The sequence below is a fragment of the Mustela putorius genome, unplaced genomic scaffold (assembly GCF_011764305.1).
Source record: "Mustela putorius furo isolate JIRA1106 unplaced genomic scaffold, ASM1176430v1.1 tig00000905_pilon_pilon_pilon, whole genome shotgun sequence".
Classification (NCBI taxonomy): domain Eukaryota; kingdom Metazoa; phylum Chordata; class Mammalia; order Carnivora; family Mustelidae; genus Mustela; species Mustela putorius.
In genome coordinates this window covers 4,087,151-4,109,033 of record NW_025421511.1, presented here as the reverse complement: position 1 = coordinate 4,109,033, position 21,883 = coordinate 4,087,151, and the positions used below count along the sequence as shown (strand labels likewise).

The window sequence follows — 21,883 nt, the reverse complement described above, 5'->3', positions numbered from 1 at the left end:
GGGGAAAGGTTTGATAACCCCTGTTCTAGGTCCTGCGGTCTCTGACGGCAGGAGCCAGGCCTTGCTGTACCCGGGTCTGACACGTCACGGAAGTATAATAAATGTGGACCGAGCACATAAATACGGGGGCAAGGGCATCCCCCGAAAGTAGGCGAGCGGGAAATGAGCGTATTTCTTCCAGGTGGGTAGAGGGAGTTGATACGTGTGCTCCTGATAATACGTAAATGCTCACATTCTTACATTTCGCTATAACTTTCCTCATGGGTGACTGGAAAGATTTCGGGTAAAAGCCTGGGAGAAAGAGAACGGGAATGAAGGCTCCAGGGAGACGGTGAGGAGCACGACTGTCCCCGGCTGCTCAGGCCCGAAGCCTGGGGTCACATTTCGTTCTGCGCAAACTCAATCACCAGCAAATCTTCTTCTGTCTCTTCCATAAAATGGGTCCAAAATCCGGCCACTCAGCACTTCGGCCTTCATGCTCATTCCGGCCACACCGGCCTTTCTGTTCCTCCTCAGTCATGCCCAAATCCCCCCCGCACAGCGCTCTGACTTTACCTCCACTAACCTCCCGTCTCCGCTCCCCCACCCCCACATCTCCCTGGGCTCAGCTCAGGACAGTCCCCCCGCAGGCCCATCAGCACATCACACCTAACGTCCATGACCTTGACCACGGCAACCTCTATCCCTCTGCTCCGGTTTTGGGGTCATTTACTTGTTTGTTTGCTGTTTGTGGCACCCCTTAGCACCTGCCGAGCATGCTGTGACCCTAGGCCCTAGAGAGCTGACATGCGGACACTCCAGGACCGTCGTACATAATCGAGGAGCAAATAAACAGAGAAACAGGGAACACACGTTATGTGCACAGATGTCGCAAATCTGCTTTCTTTGTTAGAAGGGAGTGTAGCATCACACCCCCGACTCCCTACTTACATCACTACTCACTTCTCAGTGTGAACAAAACGAGACCTGTGTCCCAGAATGCTCCAGCCACCTGTCTGTCCCAACAAGCCTGGGTCTCAGGTCAGCACCTGTCTCACTCTGCTTCTCGAGCTGAGGCAGCGTTGGAGAGCGGTTGAAGAGGGACACTTTCAGTCCTTGTGACTCAGCTTTAAGAAAAAACATTAATAATAGAACCTACGACATAGAATATGTAAGGATTCGGTGAAATAATGAACATAATTTATTTCTTTTTCTAAAACCAGCTAATTTTTCAAGCAATATTAGCAGATATCTTCTGGCACTTTCTGTTTTATAGCATCTCTCACCTGCTCCCATCCTTGAGATACTTGGAAATTTGAAAGGATGAGTATATATTTTGAGTCAAAATACATATTAAAATCTGTAAAATTCAATGCATCTGAAAGCTGATTGGCTGCAAGCTTCGGGGAGACACAGTGGGCACGCAGTCCTGGGTGCACTCCCTGAAACGACAGAACCGCCCTCTGGGAGCCTGGGAGAACACAACAGACTTTACAGGATACGGAGCTTCCTATCATGACTTCTGTATTGTAAATCCTTTTTCAGGTTTGTTTCATAAAGGTATAAAAAGGGTTTTTTCGATGACATATTTTGCTATGCATAGATCAGTTGGATATTAAACTACCGTGTGGTTTGCGAAGTGTGTATAGATGTGACCGATGACAAGAATCACTCAGTCTAGGGCGTCACACGCTCTCTGCACTCAAGCCCACGGCCAGCTCGGACAGAAGACTGTCCGCTGCATGAACATGCGTACTGTGATGCAGGTACCTCACGCCATCTTGCTTCCCCAAACCCGGACTTGGTTTCTGATCCTTAAGGGTGAGGCTAGCCACTGCTGGAACAGAAGCCTTCCCTAATCCCACAGTGACAGTGACAGCCCAAGCTTAGAATGAGGAAGACAGCTCATGGCAAAGGTCTGAAGACAAGGATGGGAATTTTGTGGACCCGTATTCTGAAGTGCTGGGAGGAATGGGGAAGCAATCATAAGCAGTTATGGAAAGAGGAGCCTTATGAGCACAGTGGCATCCTTTCAAACCTCCGAAAAACAGAGGTGCGGTTTCCGGAGGGAGGGCAGGGCTATCCCTTGGGAGAACAGCATTAGCGTTTGGAAGGAAGGACAGAGAATTATTGGAAACTTAAAAAAAAAAAAAAAAATGTCTTGACGCAAAGCTTGAGATCTGAAATCAGCCCACAGACTTGTAGTTTTTGCATATTTTTGAATTCAAGAAACTTGTATCTCCACTACGTTTTGAACCAAGTAGTATATACCAAATTAAGGGGTTCTCAAAAATGTCTATTTATTTTTTATAAGATGTATTTATTTACTTGAGAGAGAGAGCAAACATGAGCCATGTGGGAAGGGTAGAGGGAGAGAACCTTGAAGCAGATTCCCTGCAGAGCAGGGAGCCTGACATAAGGACTTGATCCCACAACCCATGAGATCTCCACCTGACCCCAAACCAAGAGCCAGATGCTTAACTGACTGAGCTCCCCCGGCGCCCTCTAAAATGTCTTTTTAGAAAAAGCATTTTCAGGCAGTTCATTACAAAGATCCCTCTGAACTGTGGCAACTTCCCTTTGTCCATCAGAAAACTTCTCTACGTAGGCTGCAAACATCCTCAGAAGCGGTTTAACCTCAACACAACAAAAGGAAGTGGGGAGATATGTGGATACCAAGCATAAGGCATTTTCATAAGTTAAGAGGACTCAGAGCTGACGCACACCTACAGATAGATCTATCCCGATGCGAGAATATTTACGTGCACAGACTCCACTCAGACAATCCACGGGTGCCCAATGACCTAGAGCATCAGACGATCTAAGTCATCTGTACTTTTGATCCATAGGAGTGTAACATGCATGAAACGGATTCCACCTCATACACCGACACACAAGAATGGAATGTTTTTTATGAATTTTTAAAACCAATTTTATTTGCAACTAACAAATTATAAAAAATTACTTATTTCAATGGAAATGAATGATTGTCATTTCTTGAAGTTAGTGGAGGTGGAAGATGTATACTGTGTTGAAGGCCGCACAGAAGAGCGTTCTTATTTTGGAAGTCTACCTCATGTTGTAGACATTCCATTTACCATCTGTAATGTGAAGTGATGTCTTTTAGATTTATTTATTTATTTATTTGAGAGAGAAAGAGAGCACTGGGGAAGGGAAGAAGGAGAGAGAGAGAGAAAGTGTCAAAGACTCCCCACTGATCACAGATCCCTATGTAGGCACAGTGTTCAGTCTCACAACTCTGAGACCATGACCTGAGCCACAATCAAGAGTGAGATGCTTAACTGAATGAGCTACCCAGGCAGCACTGACTTGAAGTGATGTCAAAGACTGACACTGAAGAACTGAATGTATTCTAGTAATAGATATATATGACTCCTAAAACCAACCAGACAACCAGCCAACCAATGAACCAACCAACCAATAAATTATGGGAAGGAAAAAACAAAACAAAACTACTCTGAGTGCCTTTCATCAGTTAGTGTAAGGTGAGACTGAACGCAACGGGATCTTCATTTATGGATACGTGAGGACATACTTAAAGAGGCTCTGCACTCACACAGCAGACTCAGATCCACAGGCATACACCATCGCCACAAGCTTGCCGAAATACGAGTATACGAGTAACTTTCAGGGATTTTTATAATAATTTGGGAGGTCGTTCATTGCCTCTTTGGATAAACCACTTTATAAAACACAAACAATGTGACATGGATAGCTTATCCATAATCTAATCTTATATCTGCTCAGTGCCTTCGTTTCTTTACTATTATGAGAACTTATCAGAGACACTAGATGCCTCAAAAACGACAACAGGACAGAGGGAGGATATATGGCAACCAAGACCAGAGGAAGCTAATGGGAAGGCAGGACTGACTGATACAGACTTGGACTAGTCAACACTTACACCGGACTTTAGGACCCATAAATGTCGTAATGATGGCCACTGCAGCACTGCTTATGAGAACAGCATTTTGGAAAGAACTGAAATATCTATTAACCTGGGATGACTGAACAAGTTTTAGTACACCCACACCTGCACGGACATCCTGAAGACCTTAATGTGGGTGAAGATGACATATAAATAAATAGATCTAGGGAGGTGTCCATGTTTTATGAAGTGAAAATAAGCAAAGGATTGCAGGACATTAATAATACGTGTGTATATAAAAATACAGATATACATGTAAGATACATACGTATGTGTGTACATATATGTTTGTGTGTAGGTATATAGGCAGATATATATAGATATATCTCCACAATTGTGCACACATATAGATACATGAATAATCAAATACCTATATTTATATAATTACAGAAAGGCAGATTTGAGGGCAGAGAGAGTAGAATTTAATTTGTTCATATCTTAAATGTGAGAATTTGGATGATATATACTTTCTGTGTTTTATTTTATTTTTCAAAAAGAACTGAAATACACATTTATAATTCAGAATTATATCATGTGTATGTGTGTGTTCTTAAGGGTTATATGATGAATTCTTTACACTGTATCTCATTGCCATCTAGGTCAGTGGTTTTCACAGACTACAGACAATACAGAAAGAGGACAGGCAAGAAGAAACCTTCAGGAGAACTGCAACTTAAGGCAGAAATGAGAATGATATTTTATTACAGAAGAACAATGAAAGGAAATGTCTGAAGAGAAGAAAGGCACATGAGGTGAAGGGAATGGAGAAAAAAATAATTTTTTATTAATCAAGATGAAGAATTCTGGAGATCAAATGTCTAGCACTGTGACTATAGTAATGATACTGTATTGTGTACTTGAAATTTGCCAAAAGGGTAGATCTTATTTGCTCTCATAATTAAGATAACTCAATTAACTTCATTTAAAAGAAAAGGTAACTATATGAGGGAATAAACATGTCACTCATCTTGATTATGGTAATCACAATGTTTACCTATATCAAAACATCACATTTTATGCCTTAAAACTATATAATTTTTTTGTCAAATATACCTCAATAAAACAGGAATAAAAAAACTGTAGAAATGCATACTATAACTGTGGATAAACAAATGTTAGCTATATAACATTAATATGTTGACTTTATGATTGTTGAATTTGTTATAATAAATTTCATTTTCGGTTCAATTCTGCCATGACAAGTTATAGCAACTTTATTCTAAAATGAAGCTGTGTCATAGGGAAGCTCTATTTTTAATTTCTTGAGGAATCTCCACACTGTTCTCCAAAGAGGCTGCACCAACTTGCATTCCCACCAACAGTGTCAGAGGGTTCCGCTTTCTCCACATCCTCTCCAACACATGTTGTTTCCTGTCTTGCTCATTTTGGCCATTCTAACTGGTGTAAGGTGATATCTCAATGTGGTTTTAATTTGAATCTCCCTGAGGGCTAGTGATGATGAACACTTTTTCATGTGTCTGATAGCCATTTGTATGTCTTCATTGGAGAAGTGTCTGTTCATATCTTCTGCCCATTGTTTGATATGTTTGTCTGTTTTGTGTGTGTTGAGTTTGAGGAGTTCTTTGTAGATCCTGGATATCAACCTTTTGTCTGTGCTGTCATTTGCAAATATCTTCTCCCATTCCGTGGGTTGCCTCTTTGTTTTCTTGACTGTTTCCTTTGCTGTGCAGAAGCTTTTGACTTTGATGAAGTCCCAAAAGTTCATTTTCGCTTTTGTTTCCTGTGCCTTTGGAGACATATCTTGAAGGAAGTTGCTGTGGCTGATATGAAAGAGATTACTGCCTATGTTCTCCTCTAGGATTCTGATGGATTCCTGTCTCACGTTGAGGTCTTTTATCCATTTTGAGTTTATCTTTGTGTACGGTGTAAGAGAATGGTCGAGTTTCATTCTTCTACATATAGCAGTTTTCTACTCATGCAGTTTTCCCAGCACCATTTATTAAAGAGACTGTCTTTTTTCCACTGTACCCTGCAATTGCACTCCTGGGTATTTACCCCAAAGATACAGATGGAGTGAAAAGAAGGGCCATCTGTACTCCAATGTTTATAGCAGCAATGGCCACGGTTGCCAAACTGTGGAAAGAACCAAGATGCCCTTCAACGGACGAATGGATAAGGAAGATGTGGTCCATACACACTATGGAGTATGATGCCTCCATCAGAAAGGATGAATACCCAACTTTTGTAGCAACATGGATGGGACTGGAAGAGATGATGCTGAGTGAAATAAGTCAAGCAGAGAGAGTCAATGATCATATGGTTTCACTTATGTGTGGAGCATAACAAATAGCATGGAGGACACGGGGAGATAGAGAGGAGAAGGGAGTTGGGGGAAACTGGAAAGGGAGGTGAACCATGAGAGACTGTGGACTCTGAAAAACAATCTGGGGGTTTTGAGGGGGCGGGGGGGTGGGAGGTTGGGGTACCAGGTGGTGGGTATTAGAGAGGGCACGGATTGCATGGAGCACTGGGTATGGTGCAAAAATAATGATACTGCTATGCTGAAAATAAAAAATTTTTTTAAAAAAGCTTCCTTCATTCAAGATTTTACATATTTGATGCTCATCTTCTTGAATCCTGCATCAAAATAAACTCATTTTCCATATAAATTTTAAATATATATTTATCTATATATATGCTAGCTTCTGAGGACTTTTAATTCAAATATGAGGTTTTTTCAAATATGTGTCAATCATAATTTTAAATTTATTTTCCTTTTTCATTCATTTAATTATTTAAATACATATGCTTATATATATGCCAATGTACGTATATAAAGATGCTTAAGTTTGGTTTCAGACATTGGTCCATGAAATAAATGTAGTTGAGCATTTTAATCATTGTATCTATACAGGGCTCCGCAAGTCAGTGATATTAATTATGATACTCATGCAGTATTAAAACTGCTTCCATAAAGCAAATATTCGAAGGGTCATTTTCTCCCAGTGTTCATGGGAGGGTACTAAAACTGGTAATTTTAATTCTGACCAAGGGTAGATGACATCAGATAGGAATGTAGCTAAAAGAGTGATGCTCTAGATATTTTAAAATCTTTATTTTTCCATATATGTGCTGATTGCATAAGACTTCTCGCAACACTTGACAGCACAAGACATTGGAGCTATTTAGAATCATAAATGCCCTCCGTGGACATTATAAACATGAAATATTTAATTAGGAACACTTTGGTTCGTCATGTTAGGATTCAGAAGTGATCCTGTGAGATCATCTACCAGCTTCAGTCTTCCAGCAAAACGTGTCATACGAAACACAAGGCTTTCTCTCAACAGCAAAACAATCCCTATTTCAAGTAAGTTCAAAATCACTTCACTGACTTCAAGGAAGACATGGGGGTGCTTGCTGTTTCATGTTAAGAAAATGATAATAATTTGCATTTCTCCCTTGTAAGCACCTTCAAAGGCGGGAGGGATTCCACATTCCTGTACCACCTCAGAGATGTATTGTTTCAAGTGCAGCTGCTCAGCATCTGACTGTGGGGAGATGGCCACAGGGTGCCCATCGGTGAGCTGCCCTGCTCCTCCCCACTGCCAGGGTCCTACTTGGCACCATTGACAGCTATCAACACATTTCATGCGTCATCGGAAACCCAGAAAAACAACGGCCAGGTCATTAACACCGTCTTTCAAATACATGGGTCCAACCATCACTTAGAGGATTGTGAAGACCAGCAGGACACAGAGCATTTGGAATATTCTCTTTGTAAGTCTGCACATCAGTGAGAGCCACTAAGCGACGGTCACAAATACAGACCGACTAGTGCTGAGCCTCGGGCGATGGGAAAGCCTGCTGCTGGAAAATATGAACCACAACCGAGCTTAATAATGACAAATGAACCTTCTGTGTTGTATGTGTGACATTCTGATGAAAATAGTGTTTTATCTGGAAACTTATTAGTACAATATATTTAGCTATTTTTAGGACCCATATAATGTGTACACTTGTGGGACTTGTGACCTGGAAATAGCTATATAATATTAAACAAAACAAAACTTCAGTCATAGCATAAACTTCTCTGCCTCCCCAGTGATATAAAACAATAAATGTTTGGTCATTTATAGCTATTTAATCAAAATCATTTATTGGGTCTCACAATTGGCCATCCGCTGTGCAAGACTGGAAATTCAAAGATGTCATATACATAGGCTTGCTTGCAAAAGAAAATTTAAGTAAGTTATTTCATTCAAATTTAAGATTTCTAAGATGTACTTTCACATTTTTACCATTAAAAAATAAACAAACAAAAACACTTAAAAATAAGAAGCAATGTTTAATTCTAGATTTCTGCAAGTTAGGAACTGGTCATACAAAGCTCTGACTGTTTGAGGAATTTTCCCTATATTTTGAAAGATTTGAGCATTTCTCCTACTTCTGTTGAAAGGCATGGTCAGATGCTCCAAGAACGGCTTGGACTATGGAGGTAATCTTTTTACAACTTCAGATAGTAAAATAAAATAGAGCTTTACCTACTGTGGTTCTTTTTCCCTTTGCCCCCTCAGAGAGTAACATACATCCTGATTTACCAGGATAATTATAGGTTTTGGTTGTTTCCAGCTTAATTATTAATACATCACTCTTTAAAAGAGTTTTGGTTCAGTTAGTAAATCCTATGGTCAACCCATTAACTATTTTGTTGGTTTGCAAGAAAATATAGAATTTCTGCCATGAATCTGATGATGAATATGGCTTAGATCATTCAGTAATACCACATTTTCACCCTGATACGGGGGATACGCTGTCTTAGTTCAGGGAGTCTGATAGGACACACAAGCACACAGCAGAGCCATTCTTCCAAGAACTGCGAGTTTAGCAGCATGGCTGAGGAAATAAGCTTGCAGAAGCCAAGTGGCAAAATAAGAGTGGAATGGTGTCGGGTCCCCGGCCATGAAAGATAGATGTTGTGAAAAGGACCTTTCCCCACGGACCATAGAGAATTGTTGAGGGTTTAATGCTAAAGAAGAACAGACTCGTATTTTACCTCTGTCCTCACTGCTGTAGAATTGCGGGCGTCGAGGCACTGTGGTGGGAGCTCCCATGAACACAATTTTAGCTCAATATTCATATTTGAGCATTAAGTATCAAAATTATGAATGTGTGTAAATGATTACTCTAATTCTAACTCAAGGACTTGAGCCTGCCGAAATGGCTGCTAAGAGAGCGAACATAAAGATGTCTGTGGAAGCGTCGTTGACGACTATGCAGAGCGGGACAGTGTGGACACCTGTTGAAAAGAAGAGGCTGGTGGAACACTGTACCCATTACAAACTGCAAGTAATATCTGGAGATGTATACACTTTGCATCTACTAAAAGCGAGTAATATCTGGATACGTATTGTATATTATGTATATGCATTACATATGCACATTCATATGCAGCATGTTACAGAGTAACAAAGCAATCTGTAAAGTTGTGGTGTAATATTCAACACTAAAACGTGCGATTAGGAACCACAGTGAGGCGGAGGAAGGCAGGCAATGAAGGAAAACCATGTCCTCGTGTCTGTGTCTGTGGGTGGAAACACAGATGCAAAAGTCCTAAAAAAGTACACAGCAACAGTCAGCACTGAACATCCTGGGGACCGAAATGTTTAGTTCCTTCGCTTTTTGCTTTCCAGTTATCTGTGTCCTTTGACTTTGTAAAATAGAGATCCCATATTTGTTTTATTAAATGCACATTTATATACATGTTCAGTTTTTTAAAGATATTTCCCATTTTTGTGGAAGATCCGTGAGGAAGGTGGAGAACGGGACACGACGAGCAGCTGAGCTATCTCACAGCCATCACACTGCACGCTAAGCAAAGACGCTGGCTGACCTAGAGTACTTGGTTGCTAGAACTCTGGCAAATGGAAAAGGGAGAGTGAATCCAGACTTAGGGGTGAAGGAAAAATGCTCAACAGAGGAGGCAGAGGAGGAAAAGAGTCTAGAATCAAGGTCACTGTGTGGATATCACGACAGTATGAGGGACTCAGAGAAAGGCTGTTGGAGGGGAAGCAGATTGGTAAGGTAGAGAGAACCAATGTGCTCTCTATCTGTCCACTTCAAGGACTGCTAGGCTGCCCCAAAAACGCCCTGGGACCGTCTGGACTTCCGGCACGGTGCTTAGGTAAGCTGATGAGGTACGCATCACTGTCATCAGAGAAGACAGTGCTTAAAGCAACGGAGGTAAGAAGGGCTGAGAGGTGACCCTCTAAGAGTAGCGGTAACATTAATAACTTCGAGGCGTTCCCATACATGGTCATTCATCTGATAAACACAGAAACACCATCAGGTTCAATATTATCACTATTATTAAGATTATTGGCAAATGAGGAAACTGATAGAGAGATTTTAGGTTTTTCCCAAAGCACATGGCCAGGAAATGGACAAAGGCTGGAGCCTGGGGCTTTAAGTAACGCATCTGGTTCTCTCCCACCATGCCACTGCCCTGCAAGACCCAGGAATCATGTATCTGGGGAGAGACGATCATAAAATTAGAATTGTCTCTTAAGGTGAATCGGAGATGAAAAGGAAGTAGAGAAAGGCCAGAGAAAAGAGAAACGAGCTGGAAGATGGTGGCAACAACTCCCTAGAGACTTTTGTTGGCTTGCAGGGGCCTCAGGAAACAGTGAATTTCTCTCAAGGTGCACTTCGGGGGAAATCAGTGACCATCATGGGCCTAGCATCCCTGCAAAGGGACGTTTTGCTGTGAGCCTCCTTTATTTGACTTTATCAGGCTAATGGCTTCTTGCCTGGTTTTCTCATCTTTCTTCTGACATGGGATCTCCAAGCAAGCAGAGATCTCAGCTGCTGTTTGCCAGTCTTTGGCAACTGTCAACAGTGTGTGACCCAAAAACACACGGAGTTAATAAGTGTTGTATTGCTTTTGCTACACATGTAATTATTAATGTGCATAAACAAGAAAAGCACTAAGAAGAAGAAAATGCGAAAGGAGATGTGTTTAGATGCAGAGTCCTTAGTAAATATTAAAAGGCAAAAGAAAAAAAAAAAGACCACTTCTAAGATATGTCAACCTAAGTGGGAAAGGAAAACTAGTTATTTCTGCCTCCTTTTCTCATAAAATACACACACACACACACACACACACACACACACACCCCTCATAGAAAACAAAACAGAAATAGAAAACTTCTGCCTTTCTGCCATAAGGACTAGATTCATTCTTTCGAGCAAATTCTGGACATACAATTATTGATGTGTCCTCTTGTAAAGCCACTTTTGTGTTAAAACACCACCACCACCTAAAATCCCTCAGTAGTCTGTGGACTCTTCTCACAGCAGTGCTTCCTGGGTATCACACGCTTCTCCACTGCCATAAATAAGCACCATTCTAGCCTAGATCTTCATTCCCTCACATCAAGTGAACTCTTACTGGATTTTTGTCTATTCCTTCTTTCTTTTTTAAATCTTCCTACTGTGGTCTGCACATTACTTACTGACAGGTGAGTCATTCTAAAATGCTGTCTCCATCGCGTGTGTGTGTATAAGTACATATACGCGTGGACAGAAGTGTGTGTATAATTCACGTTTTGGCTTAAGATGCAAGTGAATCCACAGTGCAGACCTTGTTTCTTGTTTTATTCTGGAGCACCAAGAAGAGATGATAAAAACAGCTGCACTTGCTCTAAGAAGGCAGTACTTGGGGTGTTGAGAGAAAATCCGGTTAGTGGGAAGAAGGGGTGTAGGCTTCCCCGTGGCAGGAGAGAAAGGATGCCAGGAAGGGATGCACAGAGACTCGAGAAGGAAAGAGTGTCAGGAGACAAACTCAATTCGTGAACAAGGTACAAATACGAAACAGTGGTAAGGGGGCGGCATTGGCAATGGAGGAGCGGCCACAGTGACTCGACATACTGAGGGGACAGGGATGAAACAGCGGGTCAGAACGTGATGATGGCCAGCAGGCACTAAGGGGCACGCTGTGTGCCAGGAAGGAAGCTGGCGTGCAACCGGACTTTCTGCAGAGGTGTTCAGTGACCCAGAAGACAATGATGGGGCCATTAAACAGAGCACATCATGACTCTGGATGGGAAAGAGGTCTGTGACAGAAAGGATGGAGTTACTCCATCCTCAGGACACTGTCACCACCAGTAGTCATGCCTCTGGATGTCTCTCTACCAATCTGGAAATCCCTAATGGGTAAATATCACCTACTGAATTTATTCAAATTCCATTTCAAAGCCATAAACTATTACATGTAATATTTAGTTTTGCCTTAACTTTAAAATTATCTGAATGCAAATGAATGACTTTAAACCTGCATAAATTTGTTATTTCAAATTATGTGAAAAATCTCCCAAGTAATAAAAGTTCATTCTCCTTCCCCAGAAAGGGATCTGATAGAGAGCTGTACTTTCTTACAAGCAATAAATTTAAACCAACTTTTAAAAAATGATTTTAGATAGTAAGACTTGTTCCTTGAATAAAAGGTGTAAATGTATAATTGTTGTAACTAGTTACCTATTCCCTAAATACCTCTCAAATTCATCTTCTCTTCTCCAATCCTGACACCACTGTCCTGACGTAGCCTCATATCATCTTCCATAATTATAACAAAGTCCGGATGTTTCCTGCTTCCAGTCACGTGTCCTTCAAATCTGTCCACCTGACTCTTGGCCTAGTGATGTCTCCAAGAGTACACATGGCAGCGCCACTTTATCCCCCTCTGTTTCCTGACCCCCAGTCATTACCATGACATGCAAACCCTTTACCTATCTTTCAGGATCTGAATGATGTCTTTTTAAATGCAGTCATGGATAACTGTGATGAAGAAGAAGAGGAGGAGGAGGGGCAGTAAGAGGGAGGAAGCGGGAAGGAGGGGGACAGGGAGGAAGACGAGGGGGAGGAACTGAGCATTTGCCAGAAGACGTTCTAGGTGCTTCGTGCTGATACCCTGCTCTTCGCAAGGGCGTTCCCCAGGATCTAACCAAGCTGGCACCTGGACTGCCGACTTGCACCCTCTGTAACGGTGAGAAATAAATTTCTTTGTTTATAAGGTACCCATCTCTGGTATTTTGTCATAGCAGCTGAACAGACAAAATTCAAATGTGTAAAATCTTTGAAATTCTCAGAGTTTGACATCAACAAAAATACTCTCTAAGGAGCTCAGACTAAAATTAGGTACTGAAATTACGTCACCACAGAATGCATTTGAAATATAAATATATCTCTGCGTATACATATGAAGATACAGACGTACACTCGCATTCCATGTATGGATTCTAGCGAAAGTGGTCGGTGTTTAATCTTCCCAATGGAAACCATGTGGATGAACTTTTCAGAGCATCTGCTAATAATTCCTCTAATCTGTAATGGATGAACCATATATCACCTTCTCAAGAATTGGGTCATACAAGTTATTGCAAGTTTTACCTGAGAAAGCTGAGTTATTGAAAGTATATATGATGAAATAATTTAACAAATATCTAATTGCTGAATTAATTTTTATTGACCCTCTACTAGACGCGTACGGCAGCAATGGTTACTACACCTGGGGGTTCAGAAATTTGCTTCTCCACTAAATTGGGACTTCTTGAGGATTTTTTTTTTTTTTTGAGATCTATTTATTTGTATGACAGAGAGAGAGAGAGCAAGCGACTGAGCAGGGAGAGGGACAGAAGGGGAAGGAGAGAGAATCTTAAGCAGACTCTGTGCCCAGCCCTGAGCCAGAGACACTGCCCTGAGCCAGGGACACTGCGATCAGGACCTGAGCTGAAACCAAGAGCCAGATGCTCAACCCATGGCAACAGCAAGACTCCCTGGGGAAATATTCTGTAACTTCCTACCTAGAACATACTGCATAGTAATTTCTCCTAATATACATCTATATACTGTACACACACACATCATATATATGTTTAACAATTATTAGTTACAATTAATTTATTATTTAATATATGATATGTTAGAGTATGTATAATATTTATATGTATTATGTATTCAATAATAATGCAGAATATATTGATATAATTAAGAACAATTATGTGTGTGTGTGTGTGTGTGTGTATGAATAGATTTCTAGTATTCTTTTTAAGTTGACATTCCACAATATGACAAATTGTGATATTCATGACCCAGCTTTCTTTGGTCATTATCTCGTACAAGCGAGCTTATATTAATGCTTCGTACACATGGACACGTCACTTGATTGTGTAAGAGTCAAAGGAAACAATGAGACCAGAAGCGTCTCTAATCATGGAGAGAATCAAGGTTTCGTCCAAGATGAGCTTACTACATAAACTCCGACTGACTCTGGGAATTGATTTCAGGTTTCTATCCTATTGTATTTCCTAAAAGTTTGCAGATCAAGTCAAACATACAGATTGGGGCAGATCATCACTCCTCATCTAGAACTCAGCGTTCATGCTTCTAGCAAGAGTCATTGTCTGGACGCCTTCTCTCTTATGCTCAATGTGTAATATACCTTCATCACCGTGTGCTTAGTCGGGAAACCCCCTTATTTGGAATGTCTCCCAAGGAATCAAAATTAAGCCTAATTATACTTAATGGCAATGACTGCTTCTTAATTTGGATGGTAATTCTGCTTAATTGAGATGCCTTCAGGTGTCTAAGTGGTGTTCTAGTAGAGAGTACTGGTGTGCATGAGAGCATCAACCTGCAGTGTCTTGTTTCTTCTCTGAACATTTCACCAAAATAAAGGGACAAAAGACAAAGAATTAAAGGAAGCAATGTAACCCAAGATTCCCAAAATTTAATGTACTCATTGCTGAGTGTCCAGAACCAACAAAATCTGTATGAAATAATGAGAAATGTCCATGTAAATGTAAGCAAAGATGAGACAGAAACGTGAAACTTCTAAAATGAGAAACATGTGTCCATCTAAATGGCATACATTCATTATTTTACTGATTTTTTTTTAGAGTTGGGCCAAGTTGAAAAATCAAATTCAAAATGTCAAAGAACACACTTCAAGCATTTTAACCAATTTTTAGGCTACTGGAGTCTGCTAAAACAGGAAAATAATGGGATCTAAAGTGCATCATAAACAAAATATGAATCTGATGATAACAAAAACTTCTTTGACATTATGCTTGTGTGCATGTGGTAGGCACACCCATTACCACAACCTTCTGGCTTCCAGAGAATTCTTTCCTCAGGCTCCCTGGGAGCTGGAGCATGGGTATTTGATTTAGAGAAGAGAGAAGTCTGGAGAGAAGTCGGCTAGGACATTCTAGAAAACTTCTTCTATTTTTGAGAAAGACAAGCCTCATCTCTTCATTGACCATGATCATGTCACAGCCATCTTGTGACCTGAGGGGGGGTAGGGTGGGCACTACCCACTACCCACTACCCTCCCAGAGAAGAAACAAGTAGGGTTACCCCCCTAGATACAGAGGAGGAAATATCGGAATCATCAACAACGTTTCTGAGCTCCTAAATTAAACCTGCAATCTCGCTGGCTCTGCCGTTTTCTAATGTGAAATAATGCTTCTTAAAAACTTCTTCTAATACCTACAGCCAAAAACATCATATTGAGACACTGAATAACCTATGATTTCATTTCCATATGGCACCCCTCACGGTGATAATGGAATACGGAGGTGCGGACATAAGTGACCCTCCTCCCAGAGAGAAGAGCTAATGAAAGGCCATCACAGGGCAGTGAAAAGACACCCAGGTCCTCATCCTCGGTGGGAGCAAAACCACTGTGAAATCTTTAACGCGTAGTTTACATCCCGGGGATCTCGGTCTCCTGCCTGTCAGGTAAATGGTGTTTAGACAATCGGAAGCTTCCTTTTAGATAGGGATTTTGATTATTCTAGTATGTATGGGAAGGATAGAAACTCAGATATATAGGTATATCTGTAGGATAAAAGTATTCATGATTATTCATCTGTGATCTGGGTTTAAATGAATTCTGAAAACACTGGAAGGGTTTTACTCAAGTTTCCTGACGATTTAGCTTGGAGTCCCTGCCTATCCTATCAGAACACCATGGGTTCACTGTTTCTTCCACACAAAGGCCTTCAGTACTTTGAAGTTCTTTACCTGACACATAGAATGGCAAAAATCCCACCATTCCTTACAGTGGAAGCCCAGTCCACCCTCCAACTGACACGGGGAGGAAAACACGCCATCAGCATGACTCTCTTGACTCTGCGTGCTTCTCTGCAGGACCTCATGCACATCCCAGATCTCAGCAGCGTACAACACACTTCTGAATTCCAAATTTACATCTACCAGTTATGTCCGCTTGAATGAATATACAGCAGGCTCCTCACTCTCTTTATGCCCAAAACCAAACCCATTATCTCTTCCCATAAGAAAACAAAACAAAAACAAAAAACAAAAACACTGGTTCTTGAGGACCGTTCCCGGGTTCAGAGTATGGAGAACCTATACTATTCCAGACAGGAACAATCTGATGCAGGGTAGGGTGTCCCCAGAGGGACTGAACACATGCTCATTCAGGTAAGGGCTTCACCACCACCTCCAAACCCATTCTTTTTTTTTTTTTTTAAGATTTTTGTTATTATTTATTTGATAGAGAGAGACACAGCAAGAGAGGGAACATAGGGGGAGTAGGAGAGGGAGAAGCAGGCTCCCGCCGAGCAGGGAGCCCGATGTGGAGCTCGATCCCAGGACCCCAGGATCATGACCTGAGCCGAAGGCAGACACTTAACGACTGAGCCACCCAGGTACCCCCAAACCCATTCTTGATTCTCCCCTGAGTTCATTTCCTTCACAGTCACCATACCGTATCCTCCAGACTTGCCAAGAGAACAGATCTTAACAGTTCTTACCATAATAATAATAAAAAAACTATAATTACGTGAGATGATATACGTTAACTATTTTGCTACATACGTGTGTGTGTATACATGCACACATACATATATAATTACATTATACACCCTACAGTAAAACAATATTATGTCAATTATATCTCAGCAAAGCTGGGGGAGGGGGAGAGCACAGACCCTCCAGATCGGTGGGAGGCAACCAAATGAAGGACACTCACTTTGTATCTAATCCTGCACGGGCTTTCTGATAAATGTGGATCTATCTACACCAATGCAGCGTGAGCTTTTCCGTTCGAACAGCGAACAGTGAGGGTGCATGACATCTGTGCGGCTGTGTGTCGCAAACAGCCATCTGAGCTGGAGTATTGATGGCATCAGCTTTGCAGGGGTGGACGCCGAGAGCCTTACCTTGTCCGGGTCTGTCGTGGTGATGACCCACACACAGTGAGCATTGTCCTCATACTGCACCGGGTAGTTAGGGGACGTAATGACGCCACTGGGTCCACGCAGATTGGAGCCACATGTTCTAGCTAGAAACACATAGAGATGGTATTATTTTCTGCATCATTTGATCAGCGTGGTGAAGACATAACAGAAACATGGAACGTCAAATTAGCTAACCACTAAGTATGATAAAAAATGGTTCATGAACTCAAGTTGGTGAGGGAAGTTTACTCAGCCATCAGGACCCTTGTTTGGGACTTGCAACGTGCAACGGCACCCAAGGCGTGACCTTTCACACAATGACCATGTTCCTGATACCTCCATGGACAGTGTGCAGTCAAACTGGCCCATCCCCATCCCACTCTGACTCAAAGAGAGTCCGCATGCACATGCAGCTGGACATGGATGTCGTGGAGGGGCAAGAGAGTGCAGGGGGCTCCGGAGACCCCCCACTATGCCCTCTGCTGTAGGACAATTTCATCTTCTGCCCTAAAAATGAGGGTGGTGGGACAGATCATCTCCAAAGTCTCTTTCAAGCTTTAGATTCTATTCTGCAATCAACTATGCAAATTCCTTTACAGGACAGTGCAAACAGGAACTTCAAATAGAGCCGACAATTTAGAGAAAGAAAACAGACGTAAGGACTCTGAAAGGAAAAAAGAGGGAAAAAAGGACCTTAAATGGAGAGACCAAGCAAACTATAGAAATGACATAACCCACAAATATGACTGTTTTTTACTATAAAACAAGGAGTTCAACTGACCTCCATTTTAAGAAAGGTTTGTTTTTGGTTTTGGTTTTTGGTTTTTTTTTTTTTCCAAATCAATAGATAATTTTTAGAAATCAAGTGTCGGCTTGCAATGCAACCCAGCCTTCACATTAATAATTTGAAGTGGGTTTGAGAAAAGAGCAGGAGAAACTAATTTCACAAGAAAGAACTCATGTAAGGGAAGCTCGAGTTCATTTTTCTCAGACTTCATATTACACAAACTGATTAAACTGTCACCCAACGAACGATGAATCCCAGTCAGGACCCATCTTGCCTGTGTTCTTTTTCTTGGCTGAGCACCCACTCCAGGTCAAGGATTGCTCTGGGAGATTCAGTCACAAAACTGAGAGACAGGATTCTGACTTCCAAGGGCCATCTTATTGCTGAAGCATCAGGAGAAACCATTTAATTGAGCTTCTCCTAATTGCCCCCAGAAATATACACTTCTTGTTCTACATATCAACATAATAGTGAGACAAATCATACCTATTCCTGATGATAGTTCTTTATTGTAATGATTAACTTACAGAGCTATCTTTCCTACAGGGTTGTGACTTTCTTGACCTTGAGAAAACATCTTTCCCTTATCCTCAGCACCATGTCCGCTGTCCGTAATTGCAGACATAAAAATGTGAGAGTAGACAAATTTTCAGTGGTTCAATACTTTGAAAATAATTAGCTAAAAATTAATCTGCTATACAATGAATAACAAAAACATGGGGTAATCAACATTTAAAATGCTGGCATTTACTATGCAAATGGATAAGATTTCTTTGATGAAGATGTATGAAAGATGGTCTGGTTTTCAAAATTCTGGTGTGTCCTGGCTCAAAAGGTCCTCCAACGGAGAGCTAACTGCCCACATATGATTCCACCTCGGCACTGAAGGACTCTAGTTTTAGGAACATGTTTTCAGAAAAGATCGTGAGCTTCAGACGGGAAAGCTTCCTAAAGCACCTTAACAACAGCACTCATGAGGAAACCTCAGAAGAAAAGTTATCATCAATAAGCGTGGAGTTGCAATATCTTTTTTTTTTTTAAAGATTTTATTTATTTATTTGACAGAGAGAGATCACAAGTAGGCAGAGAGGCAGGCAGAGAGAGAGAGAGGAGGAAGCAGGCTCCCCGCTGAGCAGAGAGCCCGATGCGGGACTCGATCCCAGGACCCTGAGATCATGACCTGAGCAGAAGGCAGCAGCTTAACCCACTGAGCCACCCAGGCGCCCGAGTTGCAATACCTTTATCTAACATGCTCATTCCTGGCTCAATTTCACATCAAAAGGCTAATGGAAGAATAATGTTCTGTTACTTGATTTTTTTTTTTTACTTAATTTTGAATTAATAGTATCTAGGTGCCATTCTAAGGATTTCAAACTTCAAAACAACACTCCTAAAGAGTGAGTGAGTGAGTACAGTGGGGAACTAATTTGTTATATTCCCACTAACAACTTGTGCCCATCCAGCCATTAGCCCCAGCTGTCATTCTGCTAGAAAGTTCACCAAATCTGACATTCCTTCAACGGCCTCGCGTCCCACTTGTCTTCTTTGAAGCTTGACCCTTAACTTGACTTATTCAAATTGCCTACCAGCTTTCCGTGAAATTCATCTTACTATTGCTTGGGGAAATATGATTTTTAGTGATCATATATTTCAGTGAGATAACCATTAGTAAAATATTTATAGGAAAGCAGCACGTTTCCCAGAGTTTCATGCATACTGAGAACTGTGTTTCACATAGAGCGAGGGATGAATCCAGTTGCCTCAGAGACATTTTTCACCAGAAATTGTCAGATTCATTCATAAAGTAATTTTTCTTTTTCTTTTTTGTCTTAGAAATGTATCTCCATTTTTCAATGCATTTTCTAATCTATTAAATTTAAGTATTTTTTAACCCGTACTTTTAATCAAGCCATCAAAATAATCAGCAAAAATGAGATACGTGGTGTATTCTGTCTTGATAATTAGAACAATTCCTTGCATTTGATCATTTTCCCCATAAATACTTGTTGTCATTTTTAAATAGTATAATGACTCTAAATAATATGATCTAACTATAGTTATTTAATTCTAATCCTCTGTTTTAGGATTAGATCCTCTGTTAGAACCTTAGCTAGTATCACAGACTTGATCCTTCTAAGTCTTCTCCATCCCCATCATCTGCTTCTTCCCCAAATGATGACACTGCCATCATCACACCAATTACTAATGACTCATTCGGTGCTACTTTTCCTATCAGGGCCCTCCTGCCAATCACAGATAACCTTCAGACTTTCCACTGGCAACCACTCACGGTCCAACCATCCTTGTGCAGATCCTTACTGAATAAGAATGATGCATTTTGAATCACGACTCTATGGATTGTTATCCAGGGCCACACAGTGGCTGCCATGCAGACTGGGCATTATCTTTTGCATCTCCTGTGGTTGTCTGTTCCCCGGGGTTCTCTTCCCATCCTGTGGTTCTGTGGCAGGTTATACGAAACGGCCAGCTCCCTGAATGTTAGGGCCAAGTAAGCCACACCGTTTGCTGTGTCACACCCCAAATTTCTTCCTCATCAGCGTCAAGCATTGGAAGGCTAAGGTCCTTCAGATCCTCTGTCTATCATACATCTTTAAAACCTAATCTTTGTGCAGAATAAGGAGAGCCAGAGAAGAGCACACCTGAAGGGACAGGGGAAGGAGGAGTGAGTGCTCCACTGGCACGTGTCCCACGGGCAAGCAGCACACCCTACAGAGCGACAGGATGTTCCCTGTGTGTTTCTGCACCCTGACCTCTCCCCAAGGTCATGTTCTGTGAGACGACGAGGGAGGGGCCAGCCTGCAGGGCAGGAAGGAAGAAGGGAGCTGAGCCATCAGCCCAGCATGCAGAACCCTCTGTAGGAGGATGACTGGTTCCAGTTTATCCGCAAACCACATTTGTGCTGCTTTGCCAGTGGTTTTCCTGCTGTCCTTGACGAGGAACTCGACCAGTGCTGTGGACATTCAAAAAGCCATGCCATTATCTGATTCGGATGGCTAAAACTCTGAAGGTGTGTCACCTGGCCTGTGTCCTTCCACTCCTGGACTCTTAGCTGACTCCTCAGAGCACGCTGGGCATGGATCCCATAGCTTTTCAGACAAGTACAAACCCGTTAGCTTAGCAAAGCTGTCGGGATGACGGCAGAGCAATTGCCCAGCGTCCTTGAAGGAGGGGGGGCCTTCCTCCCCAGCACTGGCTTCTGTACTAAACAAGCATTCAGTGGTCCCCAAAGTATTTCATTGGCCAACATACTTAAGTAATGATAATACTGTAATATCAAACAAGATTTTATAGAAAGATTTAAAAATATTCCCTTAGTTGAAATGTAAATGTTTATGTTTATACATATTATAGTTGAATTCCACTTTCTACTCCTGCTAAGTCTCTCCCTTATCAAGATTTCCTGGAAATACAATATCTAATATAAAGTAATACACACTTAAATGCTTAATAATGCTTTTAAATGGCCTTGGGTAATTGCTGTGACCTAATGCAGAGCTAGTATTACTCAGAGGCTGTGTTCTAAACTTGGAAGCTCAAAGTTTACTTATATGTCTTATGGTTTTAAAATTAAATGAGAATTCCCAAAATGAAAGTGGAAAATACATCAAGAGAGAAAGTGGACAGGGAGAAAAAGGCTGATTTTGAATGTAAATATATGCCATTTTTCCATTTACCACTGAATATTTATTAAGTACAAACCATATTTGTTTCACATAATTTATCTTATGTAATATGAAGTAATAATTTGTCTACTTATGTAAATTCAGTTCCAGGAATCGGTACTGTTCTATAGTAACCATTTAATTAATCAAGTTAATTGGAGGGGAATATTCTAATTGACTAAATTTAAATTAAGAGGTTACCTAGACTCACATCTGAAGAATGTTTCAAGCACATTAATATTATATCTGATACTCTGTT

At 41.2% G+C, this 21,883-nt stretch overlaps 1 protein-coding gene across 2 annotated transcripts in view; it reads right to left on the bottom strand.

The window, feature by feature from the left end:
- Nucleotides 1-21,883, bottom strand: part of CSMD1 (CUB and Sushi multiple domains 1) — a 1,951,187-nt gene that overhangs the window by 531,807 nt on the left and 1,397,497 nt on the right. For both annotated transcript variants that reach the window (XM_045086171.1, XM_045086170.1), the window contains one exon: nt 17,137-17,258. In XM_045086171.1, the coding sequence (XP_044942106.1) occupies nt 17,137-17,258 (122 nt within the window). The remainder of the gene's footprint in view (nt 1-17,136; nt 17,259-21,883) is intronic.